Here is a 20,537-nt window from a genome sequence, read left to right as displayed (position 1 = left end):
AGATATTTAGACAACCAATAATCTATAAGGAAAGTGCTATTATCATCTCCTCTTAAAAACGAGAAAGCTGAGACACAGGGAGGCCAAGTAGTTTCCACAAGGAAGATAGAGAAGGTTTGAAATCAACACATTTGGATTCTATAGTCCAGGCTCTTAACCACTATTTATACTTTAGTGTACCTTGATAACCTTTGAAAGAATTTTAGCCACAGAAAATAATAAACACATAGTCAGTGTTGAGAAAGATATAGTGAATTATAGCATTCCTCATAACTGGTAGAGTAAGCAGTTAAACTTAACTGCTTCAAATTTCAGCATCTGCATCAGCAAAGTCTACAATAAGAAATATCTTTAATTTGTAATAGCGCTCCTTAAAGCAGACATCTTAGCAACATGAGAAGCTTCTAGAACTTGGAAGAATATAAGGCTTAGAAACACTAGTTTAATCATAGTCTGCTTCTGAATGAAGAGATTGTGGGTGATTATTGTTATTTTGTTTAGTAATGTTTCTTCATTTTTTTTCAGTGAGCAAAAGTTTATTTTTGCAAAAAATCACTTCAATATAATCTTAATTCAATATGCAATGCACGCATGGCAAACAACAGCTTTACCACTGTGCCACAGTGCCACTGGGAGGCTAAATAACGGAGAACAGAGCCCATGTGCACAGGATTTGGAGGTCTCTATCCAGACAGAGAGCTAGCCGGAGATCTATCGCAGAGACTGGGCCAACCCAGAGGAGGGAGGGATAGCAGGGGATGAGTTACTTACAGTTGGTGGAGCGTGGTCTGTAGTCAGCCTGGGGCACCAGACAGGTTCAAGGAGCAAGGGGGCCTCTAACCCAGAAAGGGCAGGCGTGCACCCTCAGCTCCCCAGGTTTCGGCACCATCTGCAAGGTGTCCGGCACATAACAAATCTTCCCAGGCAGACGAATCAATTAATTCACATGCTTTTATTGGGATTCCACTCCCAGGCGAGGTTCCCCGGTCCCAACAGAGGGGGGGCCAAGGAAGTCCCTCGTCAGAGGATGGGAGGGCTCCTTTTATAGATACAGGGCTTGGGGGTTAAAGGTTGAGGCAGGTCTGATCCTCATTGGTTGACATTTAGGCACCTGCGGGGACCTTGACAAAGACTTTTCTTCCCCGGAAGTGTGGGTAGGGACTCTCCATTCCTGGAAGTATAGGCCTTCCCTCCTTGCGGATCCCAAAGCTACCAAGCCCCAAATCAATTTTTCTTCAAAACCACATTGGCATTCTTTACACTATTGCAAAGAGTCTCATTTCCATTTTCCCATGTATAGATTAGGATAGAAACATAAGTTGACTCTTTCAAACATAAAATTTGTCCCTTAACCTCTTCTCAATAAATGGAGTCCCGGGAACAATACCATTTCATATTTAATTATCTAATTTCATAAAATAATACTAAAGTAATATGAAAACTAGAATTTACACTCAAATATCTGTATTCATAATAAAATTTAATTTTAAGAATATAATAATCTAATGCAACTGACTTGCCAAGTGTTATGTGCAATATTGTTTATTCATTTCAACATAAGCTAGAGTTCAGACAAACATATAACAGTGTTTAGTTTGGTTGTAGTACTTTATAAATGGTTTTATTTTACCATTTACCAAACCTCTTTTATTGAGTTATTCAAGCAAACTTCTGCCAAGAACACTAGGAATTTGGTGATAGTGCTTCTTTTGGGAGAAAAACAACTCCTTTCCACAGAAAATTGAAAGTGTTTATCTTGGCACTTAAACCTTGTATTGAGCCTTCTGGAAAGTATTTTAAACTGTTGTTTTTAACTCAGACTTTGTGACTGAAACAGGAAAAGGTTCCGTAGCTCTGCACCAAAACACGTATTTATAGGGTTTTCTTCCTACACCAAAAATACTGGCTTGATGGCAGCAATTTTCAAAATATAATTTCCTAAAAGTCATACTACAAATTGAGCATTTATCAGTGTATTCAAATACAATTTGTTCTTAAACCTCAGAAACTTTTGATGACTAAGAAATGCTAAACCATAGTAAAGGCTGTGTTGAAGTGCCACATTGGCAAGGATTGTTTCATTTGACAACTGTTCTGTTAGGAATTTCCATAGGAAGAAAATGTACATGATATTGTACGTTCTCTGTGGGCATGTCAACAACTACTTCTAATGCTATGACTCTTTATGATTATACTTTCCCCAATGGGTATGCCACATCTTCAGACTAGAAAGAACACAAATATATAAAGATAAAACATGTGGACATTTGCAATATTATCCTAACAACATGTTTGAATACAATTAAGTTTTTGAAAATCAAGAATTAGTCACTGTTCATAACCTCTCCTCAACCAAGTTCTACATCACTAAATTATAAAAAAGAGGCTACAGGGAGAGTACAGTTTATATGAAGAGACCATAAAAGTAATGAATAAATCAAGGAATTTCTCAGAGACCAGCAGACAGCTGCAATAACTTTTAAATCATTAACAACCAATATAAAATACTATGCATTCCAATACCAATTCTTCATAATAACTTCTCCCTATCTTGAGTCTATATATTTTTCCAAAGGAAGGAAAGGAGGGATTGAGGGAGAAAGGGAAATATGGTTATCTTTCTAGAACTATACCTATAAAAAACATGAAATCTGTTCTATTTGTATCAATAAATTTTTTTTAAAAAAAGAATAATAACAGCAACATCATCATTTTGTACTTGAGTATAACATTTTTTAACAAGTCAAAATAATTTTAAATTGTGTCATTGTGCTTTATCAAATATATTCTGGCAAGAAACTCACGGCTTAAAAATTCTGGTATGCTTGAAATGCCCTATTTTTAAAAAAATAAATATATCTACCAGATATATTATCCTAAAACTCCTTAATTTTCTTTGTCAGTTAAGTGAATATTTTAATATTCAAAGCCTGGTACTTTCTTGCTATGACTGAATGTTACCTAGTGCCAGGAACATTAAGATCTACTTAAATGATGGCCAACAGACACATGAAAAAGTGCTCAGGATCACTAGGAACCAGAGAAACACAAATCAAAACCACAGTAAGGTTTTACCTCACCACAGAGAGAATGGCTCCTCACACAGAAATCAACAGACAACAAATGCTGGTGTGCATGTGGGGAAAAAGGTAGCCGAATCCACTGTTGGTAGGAATGTAAACTGGGGCAGCCATTGTGGAAGACAGTATTGAGATATCTCAGAAACCTAAATATAGACCTACCATATGACCCACGTGGGGAGCAACTCAGACTAGACTAAGTTACTGGAATTAAGACTTATTCTATGCATCTGCTCTCCCACAATATGGCGCTGGGAGAGGAGTATACAGTTTCTGCGCAGCTGCCTCCAGTTCGACCAATAACCTGCAGGAGCTGATCCTGCTCCTGATTGGAGGAGAGCAGCGTACTCAGCGTGTGGGTAGCAGAGTTGGGATTGGTGGAAGAGGACTATAAAGGAGGAGAAAGACAACATGCACCAGGAACATCTAAGGGGAACATCCGGATAACATCTGAGCAGCCCCCGAGAGAGCCGGCCGGCGGTGTGCCGCTCCCCCGCAGAAGTGGGGAAAGTGGCAGGAGGAGCCGCCCTTCCACGGAGGTGGAAGGATCGGCAGCCAACCCGGGAAGAACCAGCAGCAAACCCGGGGAAGGCCGAGCAGACAAAAGAACAGCGCAGGGTCCTGTGTCGTTCCTCCATGAAGAGGGGGAGCGACAACCCAGCCATCCCATTTCCGGGAATTCCCCCAAATGAAATGAAATTAGCATATGAAAGAGTAATAAGTACCCCCATGTTCATTGCAGCAGCTCCATTTACAATAGCTAAGATATGGAATCAACCCAGATGTCCATCAAATGATGACTAAAGAAATTATGGTATACATATACACTATGGAATACTACTAACTGGTAAAAAAAAAAAAATGAAATCCTATCATTTGTAACAAAATGGATGCAACTGGTAATAATTATACTTAGTGAAATAAGCCAGTCCCAAAAAGGCAAATATAATTTGTTTTCCCTGATCTATGGTAACTAATAGTGTACCTAAAAGGTAATATATAAGAGTATATTGACATAAGAGTATATTGACATTTTGAGATTCCATGACTGTTTATATCCCTTGTCTCAACTGTTGAGGAACAGAGTTCTTTTTTTCTTTATACTATTTGTTGAACTCTTTACTTAGTATAGGGTTAATCTTATGACCATAAAGTAAACTGAATATAAACCTTTATAAAAATTAAGAGTTCGAATAGGAGAGGGAGGAGGAAAAAGGGTGGGGACAGGAGTAGGAAGGAGGGTAGGGTGGGAAGTATCACTATGTTCCTTAATCTGTATATATGAAATACATGAAATTTGTATACCTTAAATAAAATTTTAAAAAGGAAAAAAAGAAATGCAATGAATTTTTGTACACTGAAACTTGATAAAACTATTATGTTTAATTGTGTTTGTTTCATGGATTTTCTGTATAGAACACTATTATTTATAAACAAAATTGTTTTACATCTTCACTTATAATCCCTGTATGCTTTATTCACCTATTTTCTCTTATTCTCTAATTATTAAATGTGTTTATATTTTTTAAAAAGATTTATTTAAATGAGTACAGTAAGAATAAAATAAATCAGAATTAATTAGTATTACTGACAATGAAGTCATAGACTCCTCCTAACCAAAAATAATATTCCCACACTTCTGTGGTTATGTGAGGATGCTTAGAAACATCCCTGCTCTCATTTTTTTCTCATTTAAATTTAAGGACATTAAAGAACACCTAAAATCAGGTCTGCAAAAAAATTAAAATTCATTTATCAGAGTTGGAACACTATTACCAAAGTCAACTTCGCAAGATGAACCTGTAAGTAGAATGGGGTGGCGGGGGAAGGGGGAATGGGAATGGAGCGGAAATGTATCTTCTTTCCCTCTCTTACATTTTTTTCTCCTCACAAAGGAATACAGATTTATCACTGATCAACCTACAGAAACAAATAGCATGTCACTTGTATGGAATAATTGTTTGGATTGTTTTTACTTTAGTTTCATGGTTGATAAAAATATTACAAAGAGATAATACTTTTAGTATTAAAATAGGTAGGTATAACAGAACATACCTGAAAAAGAACATGTACATGGCAGCTGTGATGCAGAACAAAAGGACCTATAACAAGGAAAAAATACATTACTTTCAAAAGAACAATGATTTCATCATTTGTATAATTCATATGAGCAAAATAGCCTGAAACAATAAAGCAACATGCAAAAGAATATGCAAAACTAATCAAGCTTATATTATGCTCTTTAACCTTTCAAACAAATCATACTACGGCAAGAATAGATTATAATCATTATAAATATATATACATATACAAAGATAAACATATATACTTAAACATGCAAGTTAGACTGGATGGAAGAGTAACAGAATTCAAAAAGAAACAATTTAACTTGTCTATTAAAATACCTAGGAAGCAAGTAATTTAAGAGTGAGGACAATAACTGTTATAATTAAGTCAGTGAATAAATCAGAAGATGTATTATTCAATAGCATATTTTAATGTAAAATATAGTGTAGCTATCAATCAATTCTAATCAATCATAAAAGTTCATAAAAAATGTAATTCTTTATTTAATACAGACTAACTAGTTTTAAAGTTCTTTAAAACCAGGCAAAGAACATACAATAAATCTGGATTGAAGAAGCTTTTCTCAAAAACATAATAAATACAATATCCTACCAAGATTTATGGAAGGAATCCAGAGCCCCAGTCCTCACTAATCAGTTAGTTATGCCAACAAAGTAGATCTCTATTATTTTTAAGTCACAAAAATGGAAGCTGTAAAATGCAGTCTTATTTTAACAATGCCAGTGTAAATTAAGTACAAGGATTGTCAATGGCTTCATATCATAGACAAATAAGAAATAAAAAAATCTTTCAACTTTAAAAAGTCTGACTACAAAAACAACAAAAGTGTAAATAGTGTAAAACAATGGTTTGCTACTTCCAACACAAATAATTTCTAGCCAACTTAAATTGTAATTTTTTATTATGAATCAAACTTCTCAAGTTTGCCATCTTAGCCTGAGCTAAACATTATAAAGTACAGCAAGAATGACTTACAGATAAATATGATAACTAAAAGAGGATTCTATCAATTACTACTAAACTAAAATTGCATGTATTTATATAATTGCTCTAATCATATATAAAATCTCTAATCAATGCACACGTTGTCTTCTCCCTTTCTTCTCTGCCTTTCTATAGTCTTCCCTCCTTCTCTTTTCATTGCCTTTAAAAGTACCCTACCCATGATCTGTAAGATTCAGCTTATTATTTTTGGAAGCATAACTTAAAACATATAGAATAATTTTCAGTTATTGTGTACTCTTTTTTAAATTCCAAGTGAGTTTGTTCATTGGTTATAACTCTCCATACAAAACTTAGAAACTTTTTTTTTTTTTTTTGCTACCATTGTATTCCCATTCAGGCAATGCCAGATGTTTCAGGCTTCTCTGTATTAGTTAATATCCCTCTTGCAGATCCCATTCAAAAATTTCTCTAGAAGTGTGCCACAAATATTTCCCACACTTTCTACCATCCCTAAAGGAAATACCACAGCCTCTTTCCCTCAAAGCGTTGCTATATTGCAGCCCAATATGCTACATCTAAGGGAGAGCTTCCATAAATCTAAGGGTCATGAAATTGATCCGTCGATGACGGGAGTTTGGGGAGGAGAGTCCCTAGAACCCTATAGTGCCTTTTCCCATAATCCTTCCCTTTGCCATCTTTTTCTTCCCGGGGAGCCACCACCATGAAGGTCGAATTGTGCAGTTTCAGAGGGTACAAAATCTATCCCGGACACAGGAGGCGCTATGCTAGGACCGACAGGAAGGTTTTCCAATTTCTTAACGCAAAATGCGAGTCTGCGTTTCTTTCCAAGAGAAATCCTCCGCAGATAAACTGGACTGTCCTCTACAGAAGAAAACATAAAAAGGGGCAGTCGGAAGAAATTCAAAAGAAAAGAACTCGCCGTGCAGTTAAATTCCAGAGAGCCATCACTGGTGCATCTCTTGCTGATAAAATGGCCAAGAGAAATCAGAAACCTTAAGTTAGAAAGGCTCAACGGGAACAAGCTATCAGGGCTGCCAACGAAGCCAAAAAGGCTAAGCAGGCATCTAAAAAGACAGCAATGGCTGCTGCTAAGGCTCCTACAAAGGCAGCACCTAAGCAAAAGATTGTTAACACCTGTGAAGGTTTCTGCTCCCCGAGTTGGTGGAAAACGCTAAGTTGGCGCATCAGATTTTTAAATAAAAATTGGGAGTATAAAAAAAAATTTTGAAAGTCTAATATAGATCAAGAACTGTTCAAAAAATTGCAACAGTACACAAAATGGACAAAATTTTTTCCCTTGTGGAACTTCAGACACTATTTTTTAAAAAAAGTATGTCAGACAGTGGTAGGAATTTTGGAAGCAAATAAGGATAGAGAAAGAGAACTGCAGGAAAATGGAGATCACTGCTTTTTCAGAAGTGGTCAATTAAGGAAGTTGAAATTTACTAGCAGTGAGACTGAGGGATAAACCAGGGAATCATGTCTACAGAGCCACTGGAAGGATCTTGGTTTTGATCAAGAAAGATGGAATGTAGTACAAAATATGTTTAGTATCATGTTATTTAAACATGCTAAAGAAAGGACTTCATTTTTAGCTAAGTAAGGTTTTTAAATTTTTAAAAATTAATTGTACTAGTTTATTAATCATTGTGATTTTAGCAAAGTACTTTTCCAAATAACTGTAAATCTAAAATTAAAAATGAAGAATATTTTCTCTATATATGAAATTAAAAAATTTTAGAGTTAAAAGGAACCTCAAGGCCGGCACTGCGGCTCACTAGGCTAATCCTCCACTTTGCGGCGCTGGCACACCGGGTTCTAGTCCTGGTCGGGGCGTCGGATTCTGTCCCAGTTGCCCCTCTTCCAGGCCAGCTCTCTGCTGTGGCCAGGGAGTGCAGGGGAGGATGGCCCAAGTACTTGGGCACTGCACCCCATGGGAGACCAGGATAAGTACCTGGCTCCTGCCATGGATCAGCGCGGTGCGCCGGCTGCAGCGCACCAGCCGCGGCGGCCATTGGAGGGTGAACCAACAGCAAAGGAAGACCTTTCTCTCTGTCTCTCTCTCTCTTACTGTCCACTCTGCCTGTCAAAAAATAAAAAAAGGAACCTCAAAATTAGCTCTCTTTTTTCATATCAGTTGCCTTGGATTCTGATTAGGTAAATATATTTTACAATCAAAATACAATACTGTATTTTGCATTCCATAATGCAATACTGTAGCAGCTGGACACTTGGGGCTACTTAAATACTGTAATAACATTACTGAAGTATAATTGACATCAACTGCATGTATTTAAAGTGTATAATTTTATAACTTTTGGCATAAGTATGTATCTGTAAAACCAGAATCAAGATAACACATTCAAACCATAAAAAAAAAAAACAACTCATTAATAGTATTCTCACATTATTTGAGAGTGGAGAGAAAGAAAGACAAACAGAAAAGGGGAGAGAGAGAGAGAGAAAGTCTTCCATCCTCTGGTTCACTCCCCAAATGGCCACAATGGCTGGAGCTGGGCTGATCTGAAGCCAGAGCCTGGAGCTTCTTCCAAGTCTCCCAAGTGGGTACAGAGTCTCAAGGACTTGGTCATCTTCTGCTGCTTTTCCCAGGACAAAGCAGAGAGGTGGTTCAGAAGTGGAGCAGGCAGGACTAGGAACCAGCACACACATGGGATGCCAGCACTGTAGGCCTTACCAAACTACACCACAGTGCCAGCCCCCTCCAACATTCTTTTCCTTAGTATTAATTTTATTTTTAACTGATCATGGCCTTTATAGTTGAAGTTAGTCATTTGTAGGCAGCATATAGATTCTTGCTTTTTGTAAGCATATCTGAAAATTTCTGCCTTTTTTTTTTTTTTTTTTTGACAGGCAGAGTGGACAGTGAGAGAGAGAGACAGAGAAAAAGGTCCTCCTTTGCTGTTGGTTCACCCTCCAGTGGCTGCCGCGGCCAGCGCGCTGCGGCCGGCGCACCGCGCTGATCCAAAGCCAGGAGCCAGGTGCTTTTCCTCGTCTCCCATGGGGTGCAGGGCCCAAGCACTTAGGCCATCCTCCACTGCACTCCCAGGCCACAGCAGAGAGCTGGCCTGGAAGAGGGGCAACCGGGTCAGAATCCGGCTCCCCGACCGGGACTAGAACCCGTGTGCCAGCGTCGCAAGGTGGAGGATTAGCCTGTTGAGCCACAGCGCCAACCCAATTTCTGCCTCTTAATTGCAGGTTGTTTACATTAATTATTGGTATGTTGAGATTTAAATTTATCAATTTGATATTTTTCTATTTGCTTCTTACCTTTTCCTCCTTCTGGCTTTTTTGGGTTGAATTAACCAACATTTTTAAAAAATAATTCCATTTTATTTCCTTTGTTGGCTTAGTTAAATGTTTGTTTCAAGGTTATAATATACTTATTTAAATTGTTAAAATGTGTATTCAAGTGATATTATTACACTTAACATGTAGCAAAAGAAGAAGCTTATAGGAATATATTTCCAATTATCCCCTCCAGATCTTTTTGCTGTTGTTGTCATCCATTGTTTACACATACACACATAAATAGTCACCACTATTTTTAATATTTTCATCATTTTTCTTTAAGAATATTTTTCTTTAAGAATATTTATGAATATCCATCTTCATTGTGTTTCTTGTACTAGAGTTTCATTAGGTCTCTTGGATCTACAGGTTTAGTTTCCACCAAATTATAAAATATTTAGCCTTTACTTCATCAACTATTTTTTCTTCTCCCTTTTCCTGTCCTTTGGAAACTCAATTACATGTATAAATAGGTCAGACAAAACTACCCCACTGTTCACAGGTGTTCTCTTCATTTTATATATTTTTCAAAAAAAGTTATTTTTTCCTGTGTGTTTCATTTTAGATTATCTATGATTATGTCTTCAAGCTCAAATATTTCATTCGGTAAAGTATAATCTGACATCAATGCCATCCAGAAAACATTGACTGACACTGCAATTCTGTCTTTAGAGCTTAATTTTCTTTGTTGTTATTTCTTTTGGTATATTCTTACTTTCAATGTCTCTAACTTTTTGAAACTATAGAATTCAATTATAACAACATTGCCTGCTTATTCCTCTTTGTCAGTACTGGCTTGGTATTAATTGACTAATTCATCTCCTCATTATGAATGAAATTGTCCTGTTTCTATTATATGATAATAACTTCTTACTGGATGTCAAAAATCCTAAATTTTACCTGGATGAGTACTAGATATTTTTGTATATCCATAATTGTTCTTGAGCCTTGTTCCAGAACATAATAAGTTACTTGGTAAGAGTTTGATCTTTTTTTTTAACTTTTATTTAATGAATATAAATTTCCAAAGTACAGCTTATGGATTACAATGGCTTCCCCCCCATAACTTCCCTCCGGCCCTCAACCCTCCCCTTTCCCGCTCCCTCTCCCATTCCATTCACATGAGGATACATTTTCGATTCTCTTTATATACAGAAGATCAGTTTAGCATACATTAAGTAAAGATTTCAACAGTTTGCTCCCACACAGAAACATAAAGTGAAAAATAATAGATGATTTTTTAAATGATGATGAAATCAGATCAGACCTATTGTCATGTTTAATCCCAGTGAGAGTCAAGTTGGGAATTGATAATTTCTTCTTCTTCTTTTTTTTTTTTTTACAGAGGATCAGTTTAGTATACATTAAGTAAAGATTACAACAGTTTGCACCCCCATAGAAACACAAAGTGAAATATAATGTTTGAGTACTCGTTATAGCATTAAGTCTCAATGTATAGCACATTAAGGACAGAGATTCTACATGAGGAGTAAGTGCACAGTGACTCCTGTTGTTGACTTTACCAATTGACACTCCTGTCTATGGCATCAGTAATCTCCTTATGCACCAGTCATAAGTTTCCAAGGCTATGGAAGCCCCTGAGTTCTCCGACTCTTATCTTGTTTAGACAATGTCATAGTCAAAGTGGAGGTTCTCTCCTCCCTTCAGAGAAAGGTACCTCCCTCTTTGAAGACCTGTTCTTTCCACTGGGATCTCACTCACAGAGAATTTTTTTTTTTTTTTTTTTTTTTTTTTTTTTTGCCAGAGTGTCTTGGCTTTCCATGCCTGAAATACTCTCATGGGCTTTTCAGCCAGAACGGAATGCCTTTAGGGCTGATTCTGAGGCCAGAGTGCTGTTTAGGACATCCGCCATTCTGTGAGTCTGCTGAGTATCTCGCTTCCCATGTTGGATCACTCTCCCCTTTATTTATTCTATTGGTTAGTACTCTTTGGAATACTATACCGCAGTAAGAAACAACGAAATCCAGTCATTTGCAACAAAATGGAGGTATCTGGAACACATCATGCTAAGTGAAATAAGCCAGTCCCAAAGGGACAAATACCATATGTTCTCCCTGATCGGTGACAGCTGACTGAACACCAAAAAGGAAACCTGTTGAAGTGAAATCGACACTATGAGAAACGGTGACTTGATCAGCATAGCCTTGACTGTTAATGAACAACTTAATACATTATCCCTCTTAGTAGTTTTTTTTGTCTGTTCTACTTAATATGACTGGTTTAATTCTGTAATTAATACACAGTTATTCTTAAGTGTTGAAATTTAACTGTAATGTGATCCCTGTTAAACATAAGAGTGGGAATAAGAGAGGGAAGAGATGTACAATTTGGGACATGCTCAAGCTGACTTGCCCCAAATGGTAGAGTTAGAAACATACCAAGGGACTCCAATTTAATCCCATCAAGGTGGCATGTACCAAAGCCATCTCACTAGTCCAAGTGATCAATTTCAGTTCACAATTGATCATAATGAAAGGACTAAGAGTCAAAGGGAGCACATAAACAAGTCTAGTTACCTGCTAATACTAACCGATAGAGTTTGATCTTTTAAGGATTTGCTTTTAAAATATTGTAGGAGGGACTACAGTAGTGCTCAATCGAGGGCTAATTATTCCTCATTTCTGAGATAAGACCTTACATGTAATTTACCCAATGCCCCCTGAATCATCAAGATTTTCTGGTCTGGTTAATAAGAACAGACACTATTCCTACTCCAGACTGAATGCCAGGCACTCAATGAAGGATCTCTAATCCTTCAGGTCATTCTTTCCTTGGCCTGTAGTCACTTCCTCAAATACATGGCCTAATCCTTAATCAACTGAGAACTTTCCTCTCTAGCCCTCTGTTCTGTGAACTTTATGCAGCATGGTCTGCCCACACTTTCAGCTTTATTTCCTTAATTCAGAAAGTCCTCTAGCCTTTGTTGAAGTGACTTCCTTTTGATCCATGCCTGGAAATTCTCTCGAGGTGTAAACTATGGTAATTGTGGGGCTCATTTCATTTGTTTCCCATATCTCAAGAGTTCTCTTGAGAGAACTACATTCCAAGGGGCAAGTCCCCAATCACCCAATTACCTCCCATCAGGCCCAACTCTCAGAACCTATAATAATCAAGTCTGCACCTTTAATGTATCAAGTGTTAACATAAGACTTTAAAATTTAAATATCTTCATGCTGTCTGCATGAGTCTGGGGTGCTAAGATCTGTTCAATCTGTAATGATCACCACAAAAAATTGTACTGGGTATCTCAGCCTAATGAATGACATTTCACTGTCATTGTATATTGTATACATACAAAATTGCATATTATGTATGACTAAATGACATAACGCCAACAAGAATGACTAGTACAACATAGTTGTTCAATAAATGGTAAGTACTGAGGCATTGTGGCATAGCAGGTTAAGCTTGGAACTCTCATGTTCCATATAACAGTGCCTGGGTTCAAGTTCTATCTCTACCTCTAATCCAGGTTTTTACTAATGCTCCTGGGAGGTAACAGGTTATGTCTCAAGTACTTGAGTCCCAGTCACTGGCATGGACAACCCAGATGGAGTTCCTAGCTCCTGGCTTTGGCCTAGCCCAGCCCCGCCTGTTGCAGGCATTTGGGGAACCAACCAGCAACCAGTAGATGGAAGATCAATCAATTGATCTCTCTATCTACTTCTCTCTCTCTCTTTACTTCTGTCTGTCCCTCCCTCTCTGTCACTCTGCTTTTTAGATAAATAAACAAACTTTTAAAAACAGATACTGGGGCTGGTGCTGTGACCTACACAGCTCAGCATTCCTGATTTATACATTTCAGATCAGTAAGCAATGTCTAGGAACATAGTATCCTTGAGATTTTCCAGTTAAGAAATAATCATGGAGGCTGGTGCTGTGGCATAACAGGTTAAGCAGTAACCTGCAGTGCCAGCATCCCTTATGGATGCTGGTTCAAGTCCTGGCTGCTTTGCTTCCAATCCAGCTCCCTGCTGATGGCCTGCAAAAGCAGCAGAGGAAAGCCCAAATACTTGGGCCCCTGCACCTATGCGGAAGACTTGGAAGAAGCTCCTGACTCCTGGCTTCAGCCTGGCCCAGCCCCAGCCATTGCAGCCATTTGGGGAGTGAACCAATGGATGGAAGACCTCTCTCTCTAATCTCTCAATCTCTTTCTGTAACTCTGCCTTTCAAATAAATAAATGAATAAATCTTTAAAGAAAAGAAAAAATTATGAAAAAAAGACGTAATTAGTAAGATGGTGGCAGGAAAGTACAACCCACATGATAACCTGTCCTTTTCAGGTATGTGTAAATTGTATCTGATCTTTCACACAAATTGAATAATTTAAAGTATATAACTGGAAATTTTCAATACACATACAACCTGGAAGTTACAGTCCTTATTACAACAGAATTCTAATTTTCTAGCAGATATAAAAATAAATAATTTAAAAGAACTTGCTAATTGAAACAGCATCAATAACTGTTTACATATGGAAAATGCAGCCCTTATGAAAAATTTTAAAGAAAAATTAATTACCAAGTAAAAACCCATACATAAACTCATTCATTATACAACATACTGATTCCAAATGTATTACTCAGAGCTGAAACTATAAAAACTAATTAGACCTATCAGCAAATACAGTACTTGGTTCACATCTCTATTATTACCAGATAAAGAAAATGCAATTTAAGTAATGTAAAGGGGTTTGTTATTGACTTTTATTTTTAAAGTTACTAGGATATTCAGATGCTGGTTTTGTTTCCTGTATCCAAGCCTCTATTTTATGGTCAATTAATTAGTTGTTATAAGTCATTAGATATGCAGTTCAAAACAAACAAGAAAGGAAACAAATGTGAAAAGAAAGAGTGAAGAGCCAAAAGAAACCATGAGAGTTTAAAGATGGATTGTTAATGAAGATAAATAAATTTTTAAAAACAGGAACCAGAGAACATGGAGAAAAAGAAAGTAGAGGAATAAAATGATAATAATAAGCTACTATTTAATAATTGGGAATGGTGCTGGATATGATATTTTTAAAATATAAGACAATGTCTTTAATATTTACAATCATTCTGATTTTACAGATAAGGTAATTGGGCCAAAAAGTAAGTTACTTACCAAAAAATCACAGGACATTTAAGTGGCTGAACTAAGCCTCAAAGTGAGGACTGTCTGACTTCAAATTCATGGCTTCTGATTATACTCATCTGCCTCTGGACAATATTTTATTCTTACTAATGTTGCTTTAGAGGCTACAGTGCTTCTAAGCTAAGACTAATCCCTATGATGCTTCCAATTTTTTATATAAGTAGTCACTGTCCTTAAAAACAGGAATGAGATATAATCTCTCAGAGTTTGGTATAATAATAATAAAAATACTCATGTACTGCTCAAGACAGCCCTGCAATGTAAAGACTTCATCCTTACTTCAGAAATGAAGAGCAGAAAGGCACATTCAGGTTTTAAAGCTAGGTGAGATTCTGAATCCATGAGCAGTCACAGAGGCTTTGAAAACCCGTATTAAAGATATGCAGCTGTTAGAAATTTCATTCAGCCTAATTATGAAACATGTACTTTCTCATGCACAACCACTAAAACAGTAAGATATAGTCTGTGTGTCCAGGAGTTTATTATTTACACAGTGAACTATATCTAAGAAAAGCAAAGGTGACATACAAATTCTAGAGTCTCAAAACTTATATGAAATATATATTTTAGTGAAGCAAAGATATAAAAAATGCTTTAAATTTCTTAAATAATTATGTAAACATTACACACGAAAGCTAAAACCCTCATCTGTCTACCTATGTACTGAGATGACAGGATAAACTGCACACATGAGTTTTTGGAGCCTGTTCACGTAACAATATATGAGACCATTCTTTATCCTCATGCTGCCAAATATGTTACTTTTTCAATTTAGAGAAAAAACTTTCCCAAGTCATTCAGCACATGCAGGAGGGGAGGAGAAAGGTGCTACATGAACTCAGGGCAAAGTTACAGCTGAGAAAATATTGTGTTTTCAACAGGGTAACATAGACAGGTCACCTAAGTGAAGCCTCATTGTTATAAATAGATAATTTGTAGTAAATTCGTTATTTTTATCCAAAGGGTGGCATTTCCATTAACCTCAAATAAGAATAAAGACCAGGTTCAGGGTGGTATTACATTTTTCCCTCAGAGACATTACAAAAATAAACAAATAAGAGCTTCTATGTTACTTTTAAAAGGTCACAGCTGGTCCACATAAAACAGCACGTATCAGTATGGCAATTCAAATTTTTACTATTTGCTGAAGGTAAGGTAAGTAAGATCACTGAAGATTCCTGTTGACTGAGGTGGCCTGTAAGATAGCACTTACTCGCTACTTCATCAAACCACACATTTTTCTGCCAGCAAAAGACCAACAGCTGCCCTTCAGCTGAGTTCCACATTTTTTAGACGTCCCCTGAGAGCCAATTCAATCCCAATCATAATCCAAGAAAAAACAACCACCAACAATAAATAGAAAGATATATAATTTCTTTGCTGTTGTTTTAAACACAACATGTGAGTATTTTTTCACTCCTGTAATAGTTTAACAAAATGCTACTGAGTGTTCTCAAGTGATATGACCTGTGCCCAAGCTCAAGCCATCTGCCAATTTCTTGGGCATATGTTCATTCCAGAATTCATTTGAGAAAATTCTTCGTTGATTAGGCATGGTATTGCTCATGTCTGGTCTGGTTCTCACCATTTCTATCCAGCTGTGGATTCTTCTCTGCATACTCAGTTCCCAGTGACTACAATTTCTTCAGACAATAAAGGTCCTGAAATAGTATTTGTTTCTCCTAATGAACATGAAGGTTTGCTTGAATTCTCAATCAAATGAACTATGGAAGTGCTTTTCGAATCAATTCAATGTAGAATCTAGATTTTTATAGTATTTTCTTTATTAAATTTTATATTTATTTACTTGAGAAGCAGAGAGATAGGCAGGTTCTCAACCACTGATTTATTCCACTGTTGCCCACAAGAGTAGGGACTGAACCAGGGCTATAGTCAGAAGCTGAGAATTCGGCCGGCGCCGCAGCTCACTAGGCTAATCCTCCGCCTAGCGGCGCCGGCACACCGGGTTCTAGTCCCGGTCGGGGCGCCAGATTCTGTCCCGGTTGCCCCTCTTCCAGGCCAGCCCTCTGCTGTGGCCAGGGAGTGCAGTGGAGGATGGCCCAGGTGCTTGGGCCCTGCACCCCATGGGAGACCAGGAAAAGCACCTGGCTCCTGGCTCCTGCCATCGGATCAGCGCGGTGCGCCGGCCGCAGCGCGCCGGCCGCGGCGGCCATTGGAGGGTGAACCAACGGCAATGGAAGACCTTTCTCTCTGTCTCTCTCTCTCTCTCACTGTCCACTCTGCCTGTCAAAAAAAAAAAAAAAAAAAAAAAAAAAAAAAAAGAAGCTGAGAATTCAACTCAGCTCTTCTCCATGGGTGGAAGGAAACCAACCATGGAAGCATCACCTGCTATCTCCCTGGGTGCACATGGGCAGGAAGCTAGAATTAGGATAGAATCAAGATTGAACCTGGGATGAAGGGCAGCACTGTGACATAGTGGGTAAAGTTGCTGCCTGCAGTGCCGGCATCCCATATGGGCGCCGGTTCAAGTCCTGACTACTCTATTTCCGATCCAGCTCTCTGCTGTGGCCTTGGAAAGCAGTGGAAGATGGCCCCACTCCTTGGGCCCCTACACCTGCGTGGGAAACCTGGAGGAAGCTCCTGGCTCCTGGCTTTGAATCAGCCCAATTCCGGCTGTTGCAGCCATCTGGGGAGTGAACCAGCGGATGGACACCTGAACTCAACTCAACACAACTCAACTCTCCTCTCCTCTCCTTCCTCTCCTCCCCTCCCCTCTACTCTTCTCCCCTCCCCTCCCCTTCCCTACCCTACCCTTCCCTCCTCTCCTCTCCTCTCCTTTTCTTTGCCTCTGTCTCCCTGTAACTCTGCCTTTCAAATAAATAAATAAATCTTAAAAGAAAAAAATGATTGAACCCAGGCACTCCAATATGGACTGCAGTGCTCTAACTTCTAAGCCAAATACTTGTCCTAATATTATCCTAAATCAATCTACACCCAAAACTTTTCCTTTCAAGTTTCTGTGATTATAACAGTAATGAAACAACAGATCAAGGCTTCTTAGCTTTGGTGGTCAACTTAAGAAAACTTCATTTTCTATGATTTTTACTCCCTCATTTTATTTGCTTTTTTTCTCCCTTTTCCTATCTATAATACAGCCTCAGTATCAAGATTATTACTAAGATATACAACAATATTGAATAGAGTTTTACAAAGTACTTACAAAATATTTTTAAAGGAGCAAGTGTTTGGTGCAGCATTAAAGTGGCAGCTGCATCCCGTACTGCAATGCCTGGTTTGAGTCATGGCTACTCTGCTCTGATCCAACTTCCTGCTAATGTGCACACTAGGAATCAGCAGGTATTGACTCAAGTATTTGGGTCCATGTCACCAATGCAAGAGGCCTAGATTGACTTCTGGACTCCTTGCTTGGACCAGGACCATCCATGGCAGTTGTATGCATTTGAGGAATGAACCAGGTGATGGAAGACCAGTCTCTCTCTCTTTCAAATAAAGTGAAAATGAATATTTAAATGGTATTTTTAATATTTTATAAAGAGTGAAAAACAATTAAAATCACTACAGACTTTTTTTAGTATTTATTTAGTTAACTTGTGAGGCAGAGAGACAAAGAGAGAAAGAGAGACTTTAAACCAAGAGCTGACATCCACTGGTTCACTCCCCAGATGTCCACAACAGACAGGGGTGGTTTGGCCAAAGCCCAAAACCAGAAACTGAACCCAGATCTCCACATGGATGGCAGGAAGACAGACCCATGTACTTCAGCCATCACCTGCTGCTTCCTAGTGTGCACATTAGCAGGAAGCTGGGATTGGGAGTGGATCCAGAACTTCAACCCAAGCACTCGAATACAAGATGTGGACATCACAAGTGGCATATTAATTGCTAGGCCAAACGCCAACCACACCACTAATATTTTTTAAAAATACCAAGTCAATTTTGTTCAATGTTTAATGCATCTAATGCAATCAGAAGAAACAAATTCTTTGGCAGTACAAATGAATTAAGAATAAACGAGGAATTAAAATCTAGTGCAACTTAAAATCATGTTTACCTAGGATCTTGGTTAAAGATTCCAAAATGATTAGAGAGAAGAAAGAGATTCAGACCAGAGATTACTTTTATCATGGAAATCTGTCTTCTGCTTTGTATTTTGCATGTAGTCAAGACTTTGTATGAAATTTGAAATGAACTTGCATGACATTTGTATGAAATTGTCAAGGATAAATCTGGTCCACATGACCTAAAATTCAAACAAGCATCCGTCTCTGTCTAAAATCTAAAACATAATTTTAGGCACTAATATCTGGAAGTGTTTATACAAACTTTTCACCCCTAAAAGGTGATTACTCTCATAGTGACAAAGTCCATATTTAGTACATATGTAAATAATAAATTAACGTCACAGCACCCTCTTTGTAATTCTCTTACTGAAGAAAAGCATTGCCTGGACTATTTAAATGAACTCAAAATAATGTACCATCAAATCTGAGCACAGTCTCTACCTTGCTTGTTTTTCACAATGCCTTCACCTAAGGAGACTAGGAGGTTTCAGAAGAACAATGTGATTTTCATATGGCATTTTAGTCTCATAATTATGTTTATGATCTGATAATCATCAACTCTAATAGAAATTGTCATGAAAGGAAAGGTGAAATTTTTTTTTTTGTTTTCTCCAGGACATGTCACTGAATATCATGGAAAGAACAGAACAAAGGCTTTCTTAAACATTCTCATAATAATAGCATTTTAATGCTGCCAGCTTTTTTAATTACAATGGGCATAGCTGCAGAGTTTCAACTTACTTTTATTGCATTATTTTATTAATGTATCCATATTAATTTTTATTTTAAAAAACCAATAATGTGAATTATACTTGTTGTAGGTTGTATAGCATAGTGGTATCTTGCAGATCATTAGACATATAGAGAATATAGATTTCATGGTTAAATTCAAAAGATATGTTTTTATTCACTCATATAAGTTATAGACTTTTTTGTTTCATCTAATCACCTAATTTAATTGCAAATGTTTCTCAGAGTATAGAAATCCAAAGACATATCAAAATAAATTCTAAAAGCCACAGTATAAAGTTCACCCTGGGATATTTGTAAAACACCATGTCTGAATACCAATGTTATCGGCACCCACAAAGTTAGAATTGATGAATAAGTAGCATCTAAGCTGAGCAGACAGCTCTATAGCATCATGCTAGGAAGATGATTACAAGTGAAACAGAAATGCTCTCAAGAATAAGTCCTCCCCATACCCACAGCACTTTGAAACTGATATTACTTGACTTTTTCAGTCTTGAAAATTTAATTAGTAACAATAAACCAGACTAATTGGGAATAGAAGCTGAGAAGTACTGAAGAACATTTATAAATGTTCTCTTTTTAGTACATTAAATATATGCCATGGCAAAAAAAAGTTATGTGTGCATATTAGCCACAATTTTCACAGGGAATTCTGTCTTTCACAATAAATAGTCTGATTAATATTTTAATAGAAAATGCCCTGAAGGAAGGCAGGTGGTTCCTGGTGCACATTGTCTCCGTGTTTGAGCTATCCTAAGTATACATTCCTTCATCTTAATCAAGTTAGGAGCCAAAGTATAAACAGGCACATGTGAGAGCATGGTTTCACTTTTATGAAAAGGAAAGATGGTAAAATAACCACTTTTTAATGAAAACTAAACATGCAAATATTGAAAATATTGCTAATTATTCTGCTTCAAAAATCTCATTAGAACCCAGAATTTTACAAGTACAGAAATCTACCTGAGCAAAAATAAATTCTCCAATTAAATATACTCAATACTTAGCAGCCAATACAGAATGAATGACTAGAAAAAAAGTTTTCCCAAAATATATAAAAATGGAATGTCACATCAATTCTATTTTTCAGTGTTATGTCACTAAATTACAAAGTACAACATCAGAGCAGTTTTTAGACCAA

At 37.3% G+C, this 20,537-nt stretch overlaps 1 protein-coding gene and 1 pseudogene across 7 annotated transcripts in view; one reads left to right on the top strand and one right to left on the bottom strand.

The window, feature by feature from the left end:
- Positions 1-20,537, bottom strand: part of TMEM135 (transmembrane protein 135) — a 289,095-nt gene that overhangs the window by 82,939 nt on the left and 185,619 nt on the right. For all 7 annotated transcript variants that reach the window (XM_051821449.2, XM_002708646.5, XM_051821457.2 and 4 more), the window contains one exon: positions 5,136-5,182. In XM_051821449.2, coding sequence (XP_051677409.1) covers positions 5,136-5,182 — 47 coding nt within the window. The remainder of the gene's footprint in view (positions 1-5,135; positions 5,183-20,537) is intronic.
- LOC100341836 (large ribosomal subunit protein eL24-like) lies at positions 6,820-7,309 on the top strand (annotated as a pseudogene).

The sequence above is a fragment of the Oryctolagus cuniculus genome, chromosome 1 (assembly GCF_964237555.1).
Source record: "Oryctolagus cuniculus chromosome 1, mOryCun1.1, whole genome shotgun sequence".
NCBI lineage: Eukaryota > Metazoa > Chordata > Mammalia > Lagomorpha > Leporidae > Oryctolagus > Oryctolagus cuniculus.
This window is presented reverse-complemented; position numbering and strand designations above follow the sequence as displayed.